Source organism: Notamacropus eugenii, chromosome 1 (genome assembly GCF_028372415.1).
Source record: "Notamacropus eugenii isolate mMacEug1 chromosome 1, mMacEug1.pri_v2, whole genome shotgun sequence".
Taxonomy (NCBI): Eukaryota; Metazoa; Chordata; class Mammalia; order Diprotodontia; family Macropodidae; genus Notamacropus; species Notamacropus eugenii.
In genome coordinates, this window is record NC_092872.1 from 300,464,323 (window position 1) to 300,482,661 (window position 18,339).

The following is an 18,339-nucleotide window of genomic DNA, read 5'->3' on the forward strand; positions in this document are numbered from 1 at the left end:
GGAGAATTTGAGTACTTTAGACTTGTAGAGAAAGAGAATGGGTAGTTTCTGAGCAGTAGCAATCTGAGTTAGAAGAGGTGTGAATACATGGTCCTATAACCAGAGACAAAGCAAACTACTGAGCTATAATACAGAGGAAGGACTATCCTTTGCCCTCCACTAGTGCCATGAGTTATTTGGATGGTACAAAGGTAGAACAAAAGGGGATTACAATTTTGGCAATTGTAAATTTTTTCCCTTACAAAGGAAACCTAATTCTTTAGGGTAGTTAACATAAGACTGGAAGCCTACATGGTTCAGCAGCTAGGTGACATAGAGTGAATAGAGTGCCGAGCCTGAAGTAAAGAAGATTTAACTTTGTAAGTTCAACTCTGGTCTCAGATCCTTACAAGTTGTGTGACCCTGAGCAAGTCACTTAACCCTATTTGCCTCAGTTTCCTCATCTGTAAAATGAGTTGGAGAAGGAAATGGCAAATCGCTCCAGCATCTTTGCCAAGAAAATCTCAAATGGGGTCACAGACACAACTGAAATGACTGAACTCCATGGTTCCCTGCAATGGGGAAACCCCTTAGAATATTGTTGCTTTAGCGACTCCAAGTTCATTTCCCTGCCAAGGGGAAATTAATATCCTTTAAATAGCACCATAGTGTAGGAAGCCTACACAGGATCCTAGGGAAAAGGTAGAACTCATCATACAAAAAAGTAGAATTGAATTTACTGTTCATGAGCTACTAGGATGCCTCTATGTGTTTTATGAATTTTCTATAAAGTAAAACAAAAGTTGTCCTCTACCTGATATATATTATTACCTAAAGTACTCACATGGAGAATGGGGAAACTTTTACTCACAGAAACAGAGAATTTTATTCTAAGATTCCCGGAGGAAACTCTTAATGGTAGCAAAATCATCCAAAGATTTTGGGGGACAGCCCCCAAGACCAGTCTAGTGTAGACCCAGAGTTTGCAATAAAGGGCCACATTATACACCCAATTGATTAATAACCTAGCTGAAAAGAATCACTTAGTATGGAGGGTTATTTACAATCTCTTCCAAATATAGACATCTTTAGTGTCCTAATATCATTATCTCCATTGGCTGGAGGTGGGGAGAGTAAGGAGAGCACAGATGCTACAGGAATTGCCAACTGAGCTAATCACAAAAATCACTTGGGCTGAATCCAATCTTTGTCTTTCCTTGCTACAAACTCCATGTAATTTTATTGAAGAGCAGCATGCCCCTTTCCTGTGTATCTGAACAACCTCCATTTTCTGAATGGATACTGTTCATTATTTTTGCTTTCCTGGGAACACTATTAAGTCTGTATGATCAGCAGACTAAGATAAACTTAAAGAAAATTTGGGTGACATCTTGGCTCCTGGAATTTCTGAAATATGTCATCATTCAAGCAATGCATTTGAAGCACTGATAGCAAAGGCAAGTAAATTTTACTGAGTTAACTTTTTTTAATTCACAAAATAACTTCCAAAAAAAGTCAGAACTGAAAGAGTTAGTAAAGGTTTTATAAGTTTAATTAAGCGGTTTTTTAAAATATAAGTTGTTTCTTTCTAGTCTCATCTTCATTATTTACACTGAAAATATAATAACTTAATATCCACATATTCTTAGCACTAACCTTAATTACTATTATGTAATCTTATCTGCTTATACTAATATTAATTAAAGAAAACCATTTCTAGGTGTTCAGATAGAAAAATTATTCTGTGATATATGGCTTCAAAAAAGTTAAAGGTAATCTTAAGCATGGCTAATTCTGGATTTACTTAGGCCCTTTTAAAACAAGAATGGGAAGTTAGATGGATCCATGAACAACAGTATTTTTTTTAAAAAAGGACTATTTGCTTATCTGTTTAGCATAGCAGAAGGTAGTTGATTTGGAAGCAGATAGAATATTTTTAAAGCAATAGGGAGGAAAGGAGGAAAAGAGAAGGTTTATTGAAATCACACAACTAACTTCTCAGTGGAAACTGTAAATTATGTTTGCCTCACTTCATATTGTAAGGGCTGGGATACCTAACACATCTTCAAATACAGATTTTGTATTCAGAAAAGTTATGGGCCAGAATGAGAGGCAGAGAGATATAATAGAAAGAGCACTGGTTTTGGAGACAGGAGCTCTGGGTTCAAATCCTCCCCTATGACTTTTTAACTTCAAAAACCCATTTAGCAAGGACCTGCTATGTACCAGACGCTACGCCAAGCACTGGCAGTCATTTGTCCAATCTGAGCCTCAGTTCTTCATCTGTAAAGTGAAGTACTTAATACTAGGAAGTCTTTAATAACCCTTTGGGCCTTAAATCTCTGATTTTATGATATATTATAGATTCACAATTAAGAAAAGTAGCATATTTGAAAATCACATATGTCATTACCCTTACTCCCATGAACCTGTCTTTCAGCACAATCCAAGAAAGTAAGAAGACAAATGCTTTGTTACAACAGAACAGGGCAGAGACATCTGTGGCTGTCAGTTTCTTTAAAGCCAGTAAATACAGGTAATTAGTCAAAGTCCATAGGATAGAAAAGGGAGCAGTCCTTTTAAGAAAGAGCTTCAGCGTCAAACCGTCTTCACCAAAAATCCGACTGCATTCCCTAGGAGAGAAAAGAGGTTAATACTCAAATAGAATTTACCTTCATGTTTCCTTGAGCATGGAATCACAAAATATCATTCATGGGAGAATTCCCTTGGGGGAAAAACACAGGCATGCACAAATAATCATTTATCTTGGAAACAGATTGCACCCAATTCTCCATCCTGAAGGCCACAGGTAGTTCAAAGGTTTTTATGATAAAAAGAGCATTATTAGGTTTCCTAAAGTACAGAAACAGCACTATTTCTGAATATGTTCTGAAATCAGAAGTACAGTGTTCACCACAGAAGCTTCCTGTGCCTTATCATAGCAGGGTAGAGAATTACGGAAACTGGTACTTGCTTAGCTTTTTGGCAATGAGTTCATTGGAGGAAGTTTTTCTCTTTCTATGCTCAAGGAATAGTACAAAGGGGAAATTTGAACAGCATCTTGATTTTTGTGGGTTGTCTAATACGTGTTTAGATTGTAGATAAAAGAAATATTTGATGTTCAAACCATCATCTTTATCAATATACCACACAGAGAGAGGAGGTTTTATAATCTCAGGACATTGTAACTTTTCTTTACGTGTGTGGGGTAGGGAAGGGGACCAGGGGTGTAGATGTGCCATTAGAGTTAAGACGACTTTTCTTAATTGAGAGATAATGCTAAAGCCTAAATATTCTATTTCTTTTAGAGATATATCATCACAGAAATAACCAAATGAGAAAATACAAATTATTCAACTTCTGGGAGTCAACCAGAATACTGGATATCACTATGGATATTTTGGATAAATGAATGAATTCTGGTTTTGGTTTTTTAAAAAACATTTAATTCAATTAAATGATGTTTGCCTGATTTCTGGCTGACAATACCCAAAGTGAAATTTGACTAGGCTTATTAATCAGTTCATTCAAAATGGTAAAACTAGTGAGCACATAAATACAGCTTCTATAAACCGAGCCAAGTTATAATTAAGAAAACTTTGCTGGGTTCAAAACATTGAGCAGTTTACACTTCTACATTCACAAATGTTCAAAATAAGATTATTTTCACAAGGCCTTTAATGCTTACTCTAGCAATTGTTTCAGAAGGAAGCAATATGTATATATGAACTGACTTACCTCAAGGGGAAATTATAAGGAACCATTAAATAATTCATGAACAGCGTTTTTAGACAAAAGAATGTCCATTAACATAAAGTGAAGTCCATTTGAAAGCCACATTGCATTGAAATATAAAATTTCATTGTAAAAATTTCTTGTCATCCCTCTGTCCTCATTCTCACTTAAAACCCAGCCCCAAGCCCCAAAATCCTATCCTCTTCCTAGCTTCAAATGGATAGACATGTTTGGAGTTCCAGTAAGCTATTGTGGGGAAATTAAATTTGGATGTAGAAATTTGTCAGACTTCATTTTTTTGGAAGGTTACCAGACAAGAAGCAGATTCTTAGAACCAAATTATGGTTCCCAAAGAAAAAGTCTGACTTAAGGAGAAAACCTCAATGCAGAAATCAGTGAAATCTAAAGACAAAAAGACTTAGTCTTCCAAATAGAAATACACACACACGCACACACACACACATACACACACACACACACACAGAGGCATACACATTTATACAGAAGGAAAATCGATAATTTCCCTAGAACTTAATAGTCTCAACAAAGAATTTGAATCAAAGCTCACAAACATTTGAAGGGTCTTTGATAAAGCTTTAGGAATCCTTCTTAGACTGACACTTAAGTCAATTATTTTGAATGTATTTTCCTTCCATAGCTTGTTATCTTCCTAATAGCTACAAGGTCGCCCTATCTCCTAGAGTCACAGAGAAGATCTCTCAAGACCTATCAAAGTCTGCTTTTATTTGTAAAAATTCTTTTCTTTCACCAAACATAGGAAAATCCTATAGGTCTTGCTGATGAGCAATGACAGGTCATTCTCATACCCAACCAGATATTCAGTCTATATTGACCAAAAAAGCAATATGGAGGTCCTAGGTCAGAATATTAGTTTGTGTGAACCTACTCTTCCTTTAGAGTTTCAACAAAGGAAAAGGACTTATATCTGAAAGGAGAGATTCCGGCTGCCCCATGTCAGCCACTTAGAAGAAGGTAGAAGAAAGCCTAGGTTATTTGTTGACTGAGGTAATATTGTTCAGCAGCCTTCCGTTTCCTTTATTTTTTTTCTCTTTTTTTATTTTAAATTTATTTATTTAACTTTTAACATTCATTTTCACAGAATTTTGGGTTCTAAATTTTCTCCCCATTTCTCCCCTCCCTCCACCCCAAAACGCCAAGCATTCTAATTGCCCCTATCACCAATCAGCCCGCTCTTCTAACTACCCTCCCTTCCCTTGTCCCCATCTTCTCCTTTGTCCTGTAGGGCCAGATAACTTTCTATACCCCATTACCTGTATTTGTTATTTCCTAGTAGCAAGAACAGTACTCAACAGTTGTTCCTAAAACTTTGAATTCCAACTTCTCTTCATCCCTCCCTCCCCACCCCTTCCCTTTAGGAAGGCAAGCAATTCAATATAGGCCATATCTGTGTAGTTTTGCAAATGACTTCCATAATAGGTATGTTGTGTAAGATTAACTATATTTCCCTCCATCCTATCCTGCCCCCCATTGCTTCTATTCTCTCTTGGATCCTGTCCCTCCCCAAGAGTATTGACTTCAAATTGCTCCCTCCTCCCACTGCCCTCCCTTCCATCATCCCCCGACCCTGCTTATCCCCTTCTCCCCCATTTTCCTGTATTGTAAGATAGGTTTTCATACCAAAATGAGTGTGTATTTTATTCCTTCCTTTAGTCAAATGTGATGAGAGTTTTTCTCTCACTTCCCCTCTTTTTCCCTCCACTGAAAAGTCTTTTGCTTGCCTCTTTTATGGGAGATAATTTGCCCCATTCCATTTCTACCTTTCTCCTCCCAATATTTTTCTCTCTCACTGCTTAATTTCATTTTTTTAAGATATGATCCCATCCTATTCAATTCACTCTGTGCTCTGTGTGTGTGTGTGTGTGTGTGTGTGTGTGTAATCCCACCAACTACCCAGATACTGAAAAGTTTCAAGAGTTACAAATATTGTCTTTCCATGTAGGAATGTGAACTGTTCAACTTTAGTAAATCCCTTATGACTTCTCTTTGCTGTTTACTTTTTCATGCTTCTCTTCATTCTTGTGTTTGAAGGTCAGATTTTCTTTTCAGCTCTGGTCTTTTCATCAAGAATACTTGAAAGTCCTCTATTTCATTGAAAGACCATTTTTTCCCTGAAGTATTATACTCAGTTTTGCTGGGTAGGTGATTCTTGGTTTTAGTCCTAGTTCCTTTGACTTCTGGAATATCATATTCCATGCCCTTCAATCCCATAATGTAGAAGCTGCTAGATCTTGTGTTATCCTGATTGTATTTCCACAATACTTGAATTGTTTCTTTCTAGCTATATTTTCTCCTTGACCAGGGAACTCTGGAATTTGGTCACAATATTCCTAGGAGTTTTTCTTTTTGGATCTCTTTCTGGTGGTGATCAGTGGATTCTTTCAATATTTATTTTGCCGTCTGGTTCTAGAATCTCAGGGCAGTTTTTCTTGATAATTTCATGAAAGATGATGTCTAGGCTCTCTTTTCAGTAATGGCTTTCAGGTAGACCCATAATTTTTAAATTGTCTCTCCTGGATCTATTTTCCAGGTCAGTTGTTTTTCCAATGAGATATTTCACATTATCTTCCATTTTTTCATTCTTTTGGTTTTGTTTTGTGATTTCTTGGTTTCTCATAAAGTCACTAGCCTCTATCTGTTCCATTCTAGTTTTTAAAGAACTATTTTCTTCATTGAGCTTTTGAACCTCCTTTTCCATTTGGCTAATTCTGCTTTTGAAAGCATTCTTCTCCTCATTGGCTTTTTGAACCTCTTTTGCCAATTGAGTTAGGCTAGTTTTCAAGGTGCTATTTTCTTCAGCATTTTTTTGGGTTTCCTTTAGCAAGGTGTTGACCTGCTTTTCATGCTATTCTTTCATCTCTCTCATTTCTATTCCCAGTTTTTCCTCCACCTCTTTAACATGATTTTTCAAAATCCTTTTTGAGCTCTTCCACTAGATATTTATTTTGGATGTTTGGGATAGAGAAGCCTTGACTTCTATGTCTTTCCCTGATGGTAAGCCTTTATCTTCCTCATCCAAAAGGATGGGAGGAGATATCTGCTCACCAAGAAAGTAACCTTCTATGGTCTTATTTTTTTTCCCCTTTTTTGGGCATTTTCCCAACCAGTTACTTGACTTTTGGGTCCTTTGTCAAGAGTAGGGTATATTCTGGGAATCTGTGAGATCTCAGTTCCTCCAAGGTGGTACAATCAAGCATGTACTGGTCTGGACGCAGAGAGATTTTTATGCCCAGAATCTTAGAGTTTACCTCTCCACAGCCACCTGGCCTCCAGTTCCCAAGTCAGCCCTGGTGTATGATTTTCAGATAAGCTGGATGGGCAGGGCCACCATTCAGTTTGAGACAAAGACCAGTTTGCCCAGGGCCTCCACCCAGGGATGAGGTAAGACTCAGCTCTTCAGTGCCCCCAGGGGTTTTTACACTCCAACAACAGAGCTTCAGTAAGGGCTGCTGTGCAGGCTCTGTGGCTGCTGCCTGATGCTGGAGCTAGGGGGAGGCCCTTCTCCCTTCCTGGCCAGCTGATAAAACCCCATCACTGACCTTTGGCATCTGTGGGCCAAGGAATCTGAGGACCTGCTACTGCAACTGGAGATTCTGTCCCTGAGGTGTCCTCCTCCCAGAGTCTCCTAGACACGCTGCTCGGCCAAGGCTGGGTTGGGCTCCACGCTCGGCTCTGCATCTGGTGCAGCCAATGTTTCTGTGGGCCTTTCAGGTCACCATGGGATGGAAATCTCCTCCACTCTGTTGTTCTCTACTTCTACTGCTCCAAAATTTGTTGAGAGTCCCTCTCTACAGGTATTTTATGGGCTGAAGGGGGAGACCCTCTGTAAGTGTCTTTCTAGTCTGCCATTTTGACTCCGCCCCCCCTTTTCTTTCTTTTAATCATTGCTATTGCAGATCTGAAAAAGCTATAGCATTTTGAGATCTTTGATACTTAAGCCTTATAAAAATACATTTCAAAAATTAGATGGTCTTTTAAAGTAAAGATGCAAATAAAACAGACCATTCTTGGGAAAGTAGCATTAGAATATCTATCCAATAAGTATATATTCACAGGAAAAGAAAGTTGGAATATGACAAAGAAGGTAGGCATGCAGCAAACAGTTGTCTCATTAATCCAGATAATCTGCCATTATTACCATTCTTAACAATTCCAAAATTTCTGTAACATTTTCCTTAAAATTGTCAATATGAAGTTTTCTGTTTTTTGTTTTTCCTCCCATATTGTCAAAATCTCCAGATGCAGCTGAATTCTCTAGATGTTAACTGAACCACACTGAACAACAAAAACTTTAAGTGAACCTTAGGTAACCCTTAATTTCATGTTATTGCCTCACTCTGCTTTATGAGATTCTAAAAATATCCTGACCCATTGGTACATAACATACGATTTTCTCTTCTTGTTCACTGATATATACATGTGGTTGTTCAGTTGTTTTCAGTTGTAACTGACTCTCCATGACCCATTTGGTGTTTTCTTGTCAGAATTACTGGAGTGGTTTGCCATTTCCTTCTCCAGCTCATTTTACAGAAAGAGAAACTGAGGCCAACAGGGTGAAGTGACTTGACCAGGATCACATAGCTACTAAGGGTCTTAGGCCAGACTTGAACTCAGGAAGATGAGTCTTCCTGACTCTAGGTCCAATGCTCCATCCACTGTGTCACTTTGCTATCCATTATATATATGTGTGTGTTTGTGTGCATATATTTGTGTGTGTGTAAATTATATATAAATATACAGAGTGTGTGTTTTGTCTTTTTTTTGTATTTCCTATACTTAGCACAAGGCCTGGCCTAGGAGGTGCTTTTTTTTCTTTTCTTTTCTTTTTTCAATGAATTTTTTATTTATTTTAAAGATTTTTTTTTTTTAATTTTGAGTTCCCAATTGTCTTCCTCCCTCCTGTTCCTCCCACACCCATTGAAAAGGCAAGCAATACAATATTAATTATACATGTGAAATCATGCAAAACATATTTCCATATTATCCATGTTTCAAGAAAAATAAAGAAAGTTGAGAACATTGTATTTCAATTTGCAATCAGAGTTCATCAGTTTTCTTTCTGGAAGTGGATGTCATTTTTTTTCATTATGAATCCTTTATGATTGTCTTGAATGTTTATATTCATCAGAGTAGCCAAGTCTTTCACAGGTGATCATCATTACAACAATTGCTGCTACTATGCACAATGATCTCCTGGTTCTTCTCACTTTACTTTGTATCATTTCATATAGGCTTTTCCATGTTTTTCTGAAACCATAACCCTCATCATTCCTTAAAGCACAATAGTATTCCATGACAAACATAAGCATTCAGCCATTCTCCAATTGATAAGCATACTAATTCTTTGCCAACACAAAAATTGCTGCTTTAAATATTTTTGCTCATATATGTCCTTTTCCTTTTTCTTGTTCTCTTTGGGATACAGACTTAGCAGTGGTATTGCTGGGTCAAACAATATGCACAGTTTCATAGCCCCTTGGGCGTAGCTCCAGATTGTTTTCCAGAATGGCTGGACTGGTTCAAAACTCCACCAACAGTTTATTAGTGTCCTTATTTTTCCCTCATCCTCTCCCCCCCTCCCAGCATTTGTCATTTCTGATAGGTATGAGGTGATGCCTCAGAGATGTTTCAATTTGCCCTTCTCTAGTCAATAGTGATTTAGAGCACTTTTCCATATGACCAACAATAGTTTTGATTTCTTCTGAAAATTTGTCTGTTTATATCCTTTGATCATTTATCACTTGAAAAACAACTCTTATTTTTATAAATCTCAGTTCTATATTTAGTACTTTTGAGAAATAGATCTGTATCAGAGAAACCTGCTATGATTTTTTTTGATATTACTTCATTGTCTATGGTGCCTTTTTCTCTGATAATCTCTTTTAATGAGGTCTATTTTTGCTTTTGTTTTTTCTGATATCATGATTGCTACCTGTGGGGTACCAATTGGAGAAAAGCCATAATACACAGTAAGAAGTTCAAAGCCATCAACTTAAACTCTGTGAAAGGTGGAAACTCAGATATGGTGACCTGTTTAAAAAATCAGAGTTGAGTTACTCTGACCAGTACACAACCATTATATGACCAGTACGTAACCTTGAGTACTTGGGCATTTGCCCAACAGCACTGGATAAAAGCCTGAACGTCTGGGAACTGGGTTCAATACTAAGTAGAAACTAAAATATTAGGCAAAACATTAACTAAACAGAAAAACCCAAAATATCCACCAATTCACTATGAAGCACCCTATGACTCCTCTTTCCTTTGAATGACTTCTATAATTACCAAAGGGATTTGGAGAGGGTTTTTAAGGGGATCCACCATTGGTCTGGATGCTGACCCAGACTGCTGGTTATCTGAACTCTTGGCAGGGATCCATCATACTGGTTCCCAATGTAAGTAACCCAATTGATTAAACTACTGCATATAATCAATGTGGAGCTCCTTGGCTTCTTCTATTGGTATCTAATTCACTTATGGGGAAGTACAGGGTTTCCCAGCCAGGGAATTCCCGACCTTACACTATCACTACCTTTTCTTAGTTTAACTGAAGTATATTAGATTTTTTTCAACCCTTTATTTTAACATTGTGTGCTTGTGTTTCTGTTTCAAATGTGCCTCATATAAAGAATATATTGTTAGATTCTAGTTTCTAATCTATTCTGCTCTCTGCTTCTATTTTATGGATGAGCTCATCCCATTCATATTCATAGTTATTTACTGTGTTTTTCCCACCATTACATTCTCCTTCCCACACTCCCTCTGTCTTGTTCCTCCTCAAAAGTCTATTTTGCTTCTAACCACTGCCTCCCATAATCTGCTTTTCCCTTTATCATTCCTTCCTTTTCTTTTACCCCTTCCCCGCCTATTTCCCTATTGTTCTATTTCTATACACAAATGCATGTGTACATATGTCTCTCTCTCTTTGTGTATTCTTCATTCTTTGAACTAATTCTGATGAGAATGAAGTTCAGGCATTGTCATCCACCCTGTCATTTTCCTCTTCATTATAAAAGTTCTTCCTTATAAACCTCTTTTATATGAGAAAATTTTTCCCATTCTTCCTCTCCCTTCTTACTTCTCCCAATGCATCCCTTTTTTTCACCTCTTCATTTTACTTTTTTAGAGATCATTTTTACATAATTGGCTCACACCAATGCCCTCTGTCTATGTAAATTTCTTTTAACTGCCCTAATAATGATAAAGTTCTTAGGAGTTACATGTGTCATTTTCCCATATAGGAATGTAAACAGTTTATTGAGTCCTTTGTGATTACTTTTTCGTGTTTACCTTTTTATGCTTCTCTTGAATCTTCCATTTGAATTTCAAATTTACTATTCAGTTCTGGTCTTTTCATCAGGAATGCTTGCAAGTCCTCTATTTCATTAAATATCCATTTTTCCCCTGAAGGATTATACTCAGTTTTACTGGGTAGATGACTGTAATTTTAGCTCTTTTGTCTTCTGGAATATCATATTCCAGTCTTTCCATTCCTTTAACATGGAAGATGTTAAATCTTGTATGATCCTGATTGTGTATTTTAATTGTTGCTTTCTGGCTACTTGAAATATTTTCTCTTTGACCTGGGAGCTCTAGAATTTGACTATAATAATCCTGGAAATTTTCATTTTGGATCTCTTTTGGGAGGTATCAGTGGATTTCTTCAATTTCTATTTCACCCTCTGGATCTAAGATAACAGGGTAGTTTTCCTTGACAATTTCTTGAAACATGTTGTCTAGACTCTTTGTTTGATCATGACTTTCAAGGAGTCACTTATCAAACTCTTAAAATAACCCTCATTGATCTATTTTCCATATCATTTATTTTTCCAATAAGACATTTCACATTTTCTTCTATTTTTCATTGTTTTGATTTTGTTTTATTGTTTCCAAATCTTTCATGAAGTCAATAGCTTCCACTTGCCCAATTCTAATTTTCAAATAATTCTTTTCTTCAATGAATTTTTGTGCTTCCTTTTCCATTTCACATTTTTTGCTCTTTAAGAAGTTATCTTCTTTAGTAAATTTTTGTGCCTCTTTTACTGTTTGACCAATTCTGTTCCTTATGATTTTCTTCAGTATTTTTGTGCCTCTTTTATCAAGCTGTTAATTCTTTTCTTCATGATTTTTTGCATCACTCCCATTTCTTTTCCTAATTTTTCTTCTACCACTCTTCTTTCTTCAATTTCCAGGAATTTTTGTTGGACTGGAGTTCAATTAGCATTTTTCCTTGATGCTTTTTTTGTAGTTATTTTCATATTATTGTCTTCTTCTGAGTTTATGTATTGGTCTTCCTTGACACCTAATAGCTTTTTTATAGTCAAATTATTTTTGGATGTTGTTGTTTGTTCATTTTTCCAGTCTATTTCTTGACTTTGAACTTTATGTTAAAGTTGGGCTCTGCTCACTGGGAAGTGAGCAGGCACTATCCCAAGCTTCAGGCTTTTCCATGATGCTATTTTCAAAGCTAGTTCTAGGGGTGTGCAAGTCCTTGGTGCTTCCAAAGTTATATGATTCTGTTGTGCTGGCCTGTACTCTGGTCTTTACTAAGAAAAGGCCCTTGGTCCTCTGCAGCTGCATGTGCTAGAGCTCTTCCCTGCTCTAGTACTGTGACCAGTACTCATGATCCCTTTTGGCCCACAACCAGCACTTCTTTCCACCCTGGGATTAAGTACCCAGAACTGCATATGGGCAATAGAATTGCTAATCAGTTCCAGCTCTACCTAGTGCCAGAAAAAGGTCCCTTGTAATCCCTTGTTTGAACAATTATCTGATGCCCTTACCATCTCTGAACTAAGAGCTCTCAAAGCTACGACATGTATAGACTCTGGACAGACTTCTGCCCCAGTGATGCAGAATTCTCCTTCCAAGATCTTAAGTTTTCTTATGCCATAAAATTATCTCACTCCAACTTTTTGTGGGCTCTGATGCTCCAAAATTTTATTTAGGGTGTTATTTTAAAGTCATTTGTAGAGAAAGTTGAGAGAGTTTATCTGGGTGGTTGTCCTTAATACACCATCTTGGCTCCCCTATAGTAGATGTTTTATAAGTGCTTATTGACTGACTTCTATTTTTGAAGGGATATAGTGTTCCTTAGTGTGGCCTCCTGGTGTTGTTTTTAAGCTTTTAACAATCTTGCCTTTCAAAGAACAAAGAAAATGGCTTTTATTCTATGACACAAGTAAATTGTATACATGGCTGAATTATCAGAATCATTCCCAAATACAGGTTATAACATGTAATCTTGGTACATTGTTGAAAATTATTCTGATATTAATTAGAAGAAAAACTATAAATGCTATCACGCAACTTAAAAGAAAGAGGATTCAAAAAGTGAAGTGCTGGCATAAATTCTATCCCCTGTTACTCTGACTCTAACTCCAGGGCTCAAGTTCTTATTCTTTCAAAGAGCAGAGAATAAACGGCAGAATTCATCTTCTTTTCTTGGTTGGTGACATTTATGAGAATAGAAGGAGCAAGAATCAAAGCTTTTGGAATTTTCTAGCTACATTTGTCTTATATGTGAAGAGGAACCCCAGGAAAATATTCCCTTCATAGCAAGTGCTTTGTGGCTGACACAAGTCCTTTGATTTGATTACAGGCACATTGAAACTTCATTCCAACAAAACTCACAGGTGAATGTGTATAGTCACATCACAGGTTTAGAGAAGGTCTGAGTTATTAATCAGACACACGAGAGGAGCAAGAAATGAAGTTCACTCCCAATGTAACATTTCCAGTCAAGAACAAACAATCCAAACCTAAATTGACTTCATTTGTTTTGTGGTAATCTGGAAGCACTTCACAGACTTTTTTGGTAAACTACTTGTACTCCCAAACTGTAGGAATTTTAGAGTAGGAATACATATACAAACATATGTATGTACAGATACATATAATGTAAAATTATTTGTAGATATAGGTATGGGCAAAATATTAAAATTTCCAACATAACCATATGGTGTTTACGGATCTTCTTATAATTACTATTTTAAACATCATCATAAAAATATATACTCTAAGGCTGTACTTATTTTGATAGAAGTTAAATACAAAATTATATTTAGCAGCCAATTACAATTTTAATTTCAAAGTTTTTTTTTAGTGATTTCATGTTTATTCCTTTTTGTAAGTCTTTATAAAAGGACACACACTCCAAACTCATCTGAATCTGTGAAGTATTTTCAGTAGTTACTAGACAGGACACACTGTGTGCAAAACTCTTGTTGCACCTTTGAATTTTTGGGGGGATGACTCGGTTTTAATAATCATCTTCTTCCTTGGCACTAAATATTGGGACAAGGAGAAAGTTAAGTTCCCAGCCATTCTGCTAAAATCAGTGAAGTGCTAAGAAAGCATAGAATGGCCTGATATCTTGATTACAGCTATCGTTTCCACTGTGCTATTAGCTGGGTCATCCTGCAACTCTGGGATTCTCCTTGTTGAGGTGCTAAATTCTCATCATTTCTTTAGCTCAGGCTCCCTGAGTGGAAGTGTGGAGAAGCCACATAGACTCAATTAGTTGTTGCAAATGACTGAGCTCTCCAAGATGAATGCTGCAGAAGCTTGGTTAATTACATAACAAGCACTAGCCATCACAAACTCAAACCTCTCACAGGCTCATAGGATTACAGGACTAGACCAGCTGGGTTACTGAGTAAATAGGCAAAGTGATTTCTATCTCTCTCCCTCTTGGTGTGTGTGTGTGTGTGTGTGTGTGTGTGTGTGTCTGTGTGTCTGTGTCTGTGTCTGTGTCTGTGTCTGTGTCTGTATATCTCTCTCTGTCTCTCTGTCTCCTTCCCCCTCTGATGCTGTCTCTGTCTTTCTGTGTCTCTGTCTACTTTTGTCTCTGTTTCTGCCTCTCTGTCTCTGTCTTTCTCTTTCTCTCTGTATCTCTCTCTCTGTCTTTGTCTGTCTATCTCTGTCTCTCATTCTCTCTTTCTATCCCTCTCTGTCTCTCTATCTCTGTCTCTCAGTCACTGCCTCTGTCTCTTTATGTGTCTCTGTCTCTCTCTGTATTTTTGTTGTTGTCTCTATTTCTGTATCTTTCTGTCTCTCTCCATGTGTGTATCTCTGTTTTTCTCTGTCTCTCTCTGTCTGTCTCTCTCTCATATAAACAACATACACACATACATTTAGCCAGTGGAATAGTGCTCATATGTGGAAAGTTCTCATGTTAGTAAAACAGAATAACAATAGTTGATCCTTGTACTCTGTTTGTGGACCATAGGGTCATGAGCTAGAGCTGAATTCTGCTTACAGTACTCATTGCACAAATTCTTCTCCAACCAGAAATGTTTTATGATTTACAGTATTTGCGAGTTGTTTGGGGCTCAGAGAGGATAACTTACCTCTCTTAAATAACTTGCTCAGTCTCCCAGCCAGTATGTGTCAAAAGCAGGACTTAAACCTAGATCTTCCTGGTTTCATCTGGCTCTCTATCAAATATACCATGCTGCTGCTTTGGCATCTCAATTCAGATTATAAATTATTTAATGATACTCCATTAAAATGAAACTTACCTGAATTTTTTAATTGGAGACTGCTTTTCTTGAGCAGTAGCCAGATGACCAGAATAATAGACTGGGAAAAACATAATGTTCCAGTTTGTTGAAAACCAAGTCATGAAAAATGGACAATAGAAGTTCTTGTATGTAATCTTTACAATCTGTGTGGTTCCAACCCAAGAGGATGAGACAGACAAAATGATCAAGAATCCCCAGATGACTTTGAGAAAGAGAGATGCACATGACTGGCAGCGAGTCTTGACTCTGTTTTCTTGGCTGTTGCTATCTGGGTGAGTCTGTGTCCCCTCCTCTCCTGAAAAGGGAAATGAAACACATATACATTAGGTGATCTGAATTAAAAAGCATGACGTTAAGGTGTTGCATTTCCTAAATATCCTTTCAATTTATCAGAAATGATCTTTTAAATGTTAGCAGATACACCTTTGCTGTCTTACTAAAGATTGGTTAAAGTGGAACAGCAAAAAGAGTGTAATATTAAGAGAAATTTGTGCTTTCTGTATTTTGCTTCTATGATAGGGGTGAAGAGAGAAGTTCCAATGAAGTCTGTGTCACTCATTTTCTGTGACAAAGGAAATAAGAACTGTGCCATATTTGATGTTCAAATTGCATATTGAGTGTCTATATAAGATTTTGTGGCTCGATGCCCACTTTTGGGGAGATGCAAGAAATAAGCCATAACTAATGTTTGTTTTAGACCAGGGAGGAGAACCTGTGGCCTCAAGGCCACATTTGGTCGTCTAGGTCTTCAAGTGCAGCCCTCTGACCGAATCCAAACTTCACAGAACAAATCCCCTTAATAAAAGAATTTGTTCTGTACAACTTGGACTCAGTCAAAAGGCCACACCCAAGGATCTAGAAGGCCACATGTGGCACTGAGGCCACAATTTCCCTGCCTCTGTTTTAGACATTTCCCTAGAGTTTTAATCTGCAGCAGTGGCAAAATTATCCAAAGAGAGAAATACTTCAGTGGACAGATCCCCAAGCTCAAATCGGTTTCATGTGAACCCAGAGCCTTTGAGGGCCCTTAGCTACAAGTGATATTTTTGTTACCCCCATTTTCAAGGCAAAATAAGATGCAACTCATGCGTGGACTAATGTTCTTAACCCTCTTGTTCCATGAATATATGTGCAACTTAGAAACCAAAATTTCTTGGCAGCTAGAAGTTAATAAAAACTACAAAATATCTTTTCTTAGATGAGTAACCATGATCAAACCAATCCTAACCTCAAAACCTCTGTTTCTCTTTTTGTAATATAGGCATAATATTTGCACATACCTATTTCACAAGGTTGTTGTAAATGAAACTCTTTGTAAGCTTAAAATTTTATCTACATAAATGTGAGTTACTTGACTAATAATGATACTAATATTTCAAGAATCTTTGTTTCCTTGGAATAGGTATTCTGTCCAATGGACAGAATCTTAACTATTCCACATCTTTAGTAGGGAGACAGTTTTATAAGTTTCTGTGGTCAAAAAAATTAATTACCTGTTGGCCAACTTTTTTGTGTAATTTTAAATTTTATTAAAGATTTTTTTATAACACATATATTTCCCAGTATACCTACCCTTCCCCTTCCAGAGAGCTATCTCTTATAGTGAGAATTTTAAAAAGAAAAAAAAATGTTCAGCAAAACTAACAAAAAGAAGCCCAATTTTCTCAGTAGTGCTCTACAAACATAGTTTTACCCTCCATAAGAAAAGAGGTAAATCCTCACATTCTTTCTCTTCTTTGAGGCCAGAATTAGTTGCTATAATTTTATAGCAACCAATTTCAATTGCTTTATTTTTTTCCTATTTGGCATTGACTCCAAATAATACTTTTGTGTGTGTATATGTGTATACACACATATACACAAAAATGTTATCTGAAAAAATTTATAAATATATATTCATGCATATGTGTGTATGTATACATACAATCAGGATAATACAAGATCTGGCAGCTTCTACATTAGGGGATCAAAGGATTTTGAATATGATATGATATATGAATTTTAGAATATGATATGATAGAATATGATTTAGAAGACAAAGGAACTAGGATTAAAACCAAGATTAAAATTCAGCAAAACAGTATAGTAATTCAGGGGGGAAAATGGTCATTCAGTGAAATAGAGGACTTTCAAGCATTCTTGATGAAAAGGCCACAACTATATAGAAAATTTGACTTTCAAACACAAGAATGAAGAGAAGCATGAAAAGGTAAACAGAAAAGAAATCATAAAAGATTTTCTAAAGTTGAACTGTTGACATTCCTACATGGAAAGATAATATTTGTAACCCTTGAGACTTATCTCAGTATTTGGGTAGTTGAAGGAATTACACACACACACATACATACACACACACATATGTAGATAGATAGATAGATAGATAGATAGATAGATAGATAGATAGATAGATAGATAGATATAGATAGATAGAGAGAGCACAGGGTAGATTGAATAGGAAGGGATCACATCTAAAAAATTAAGTGAAGGGGTGAGAGAGGAATGTATTGGGACGAGAAAGGGAAAAATAGAATGGGGCAAATTATCTCTCATAAAAGAGGTAAGAAAAAGCTTTTTCAATGGAGGGGGAAAGGAGGGAGGTGTGAGGGATAAAGTGAAGCTTACTCTCATCATATTTAGCTCAAGGAAGGAATAACAGGTACACTCAATTTGGTATAAAAGCCTATCTTACACTACAGGAAAGTAGGGGAGAAGGGAATAAGCAGAGTGGGAGAGATGATGGAAGGGAAGTCAAATGGGAGGAGGGTCCAGTTAGAAGTAAACACTCTTGGGGAGGGACAAGGTCAAAAGAGAGAATAGAAGAAATGGGGGCAGGATAGGATGGAGGAAAATATAGTTAGTCTTACACAACATGACTTATGGAAGTCTTTTTCAAAACTACACATATATAGCCTATATTGAATTGCTGACCTCAGTGGGAATGGGTGGGGAGGGAGGAAGAAAGAGAAGTTGGAACTCAAAGTTTTAGGAACAAATGTTGAGAATTGTTTTTGCTTACAACTGGGAAATAAGAAATACAGGTAATGGGGTATAGAAATTTATC

At 36.8% G+C, this 18,339-nt stretch overlaps 1 protein-coding gene across 1 annotated transcript in view; it reads right to left on the reverse strand.

Annotated features, from left to right (window-relative positions):
- SLC35F4 (solute carrier family 35 member F4) overlaps positions 1-18,339 on the reverse strand; it is a 283,544-nt gene that overhangs the window by 35,119 nt on the left and 230,086 nt on the right. The window contains exons 3-4 of the mRNA XM_072640677.1: positions 15,276-15,573; positions 2,393-2,612 (exon numbers count right to left, since the gene is read on the reverse strand). Of these exons, the coding sequence (XP_072496778.1) occupies positions 2,393-2,612; positions 15,276-15,573 (518 nt within the window). The remainder of the gene's footprint in view (positions 1-2,392; positions 2,613-15,275; positions 15,574-18,339) is intronic.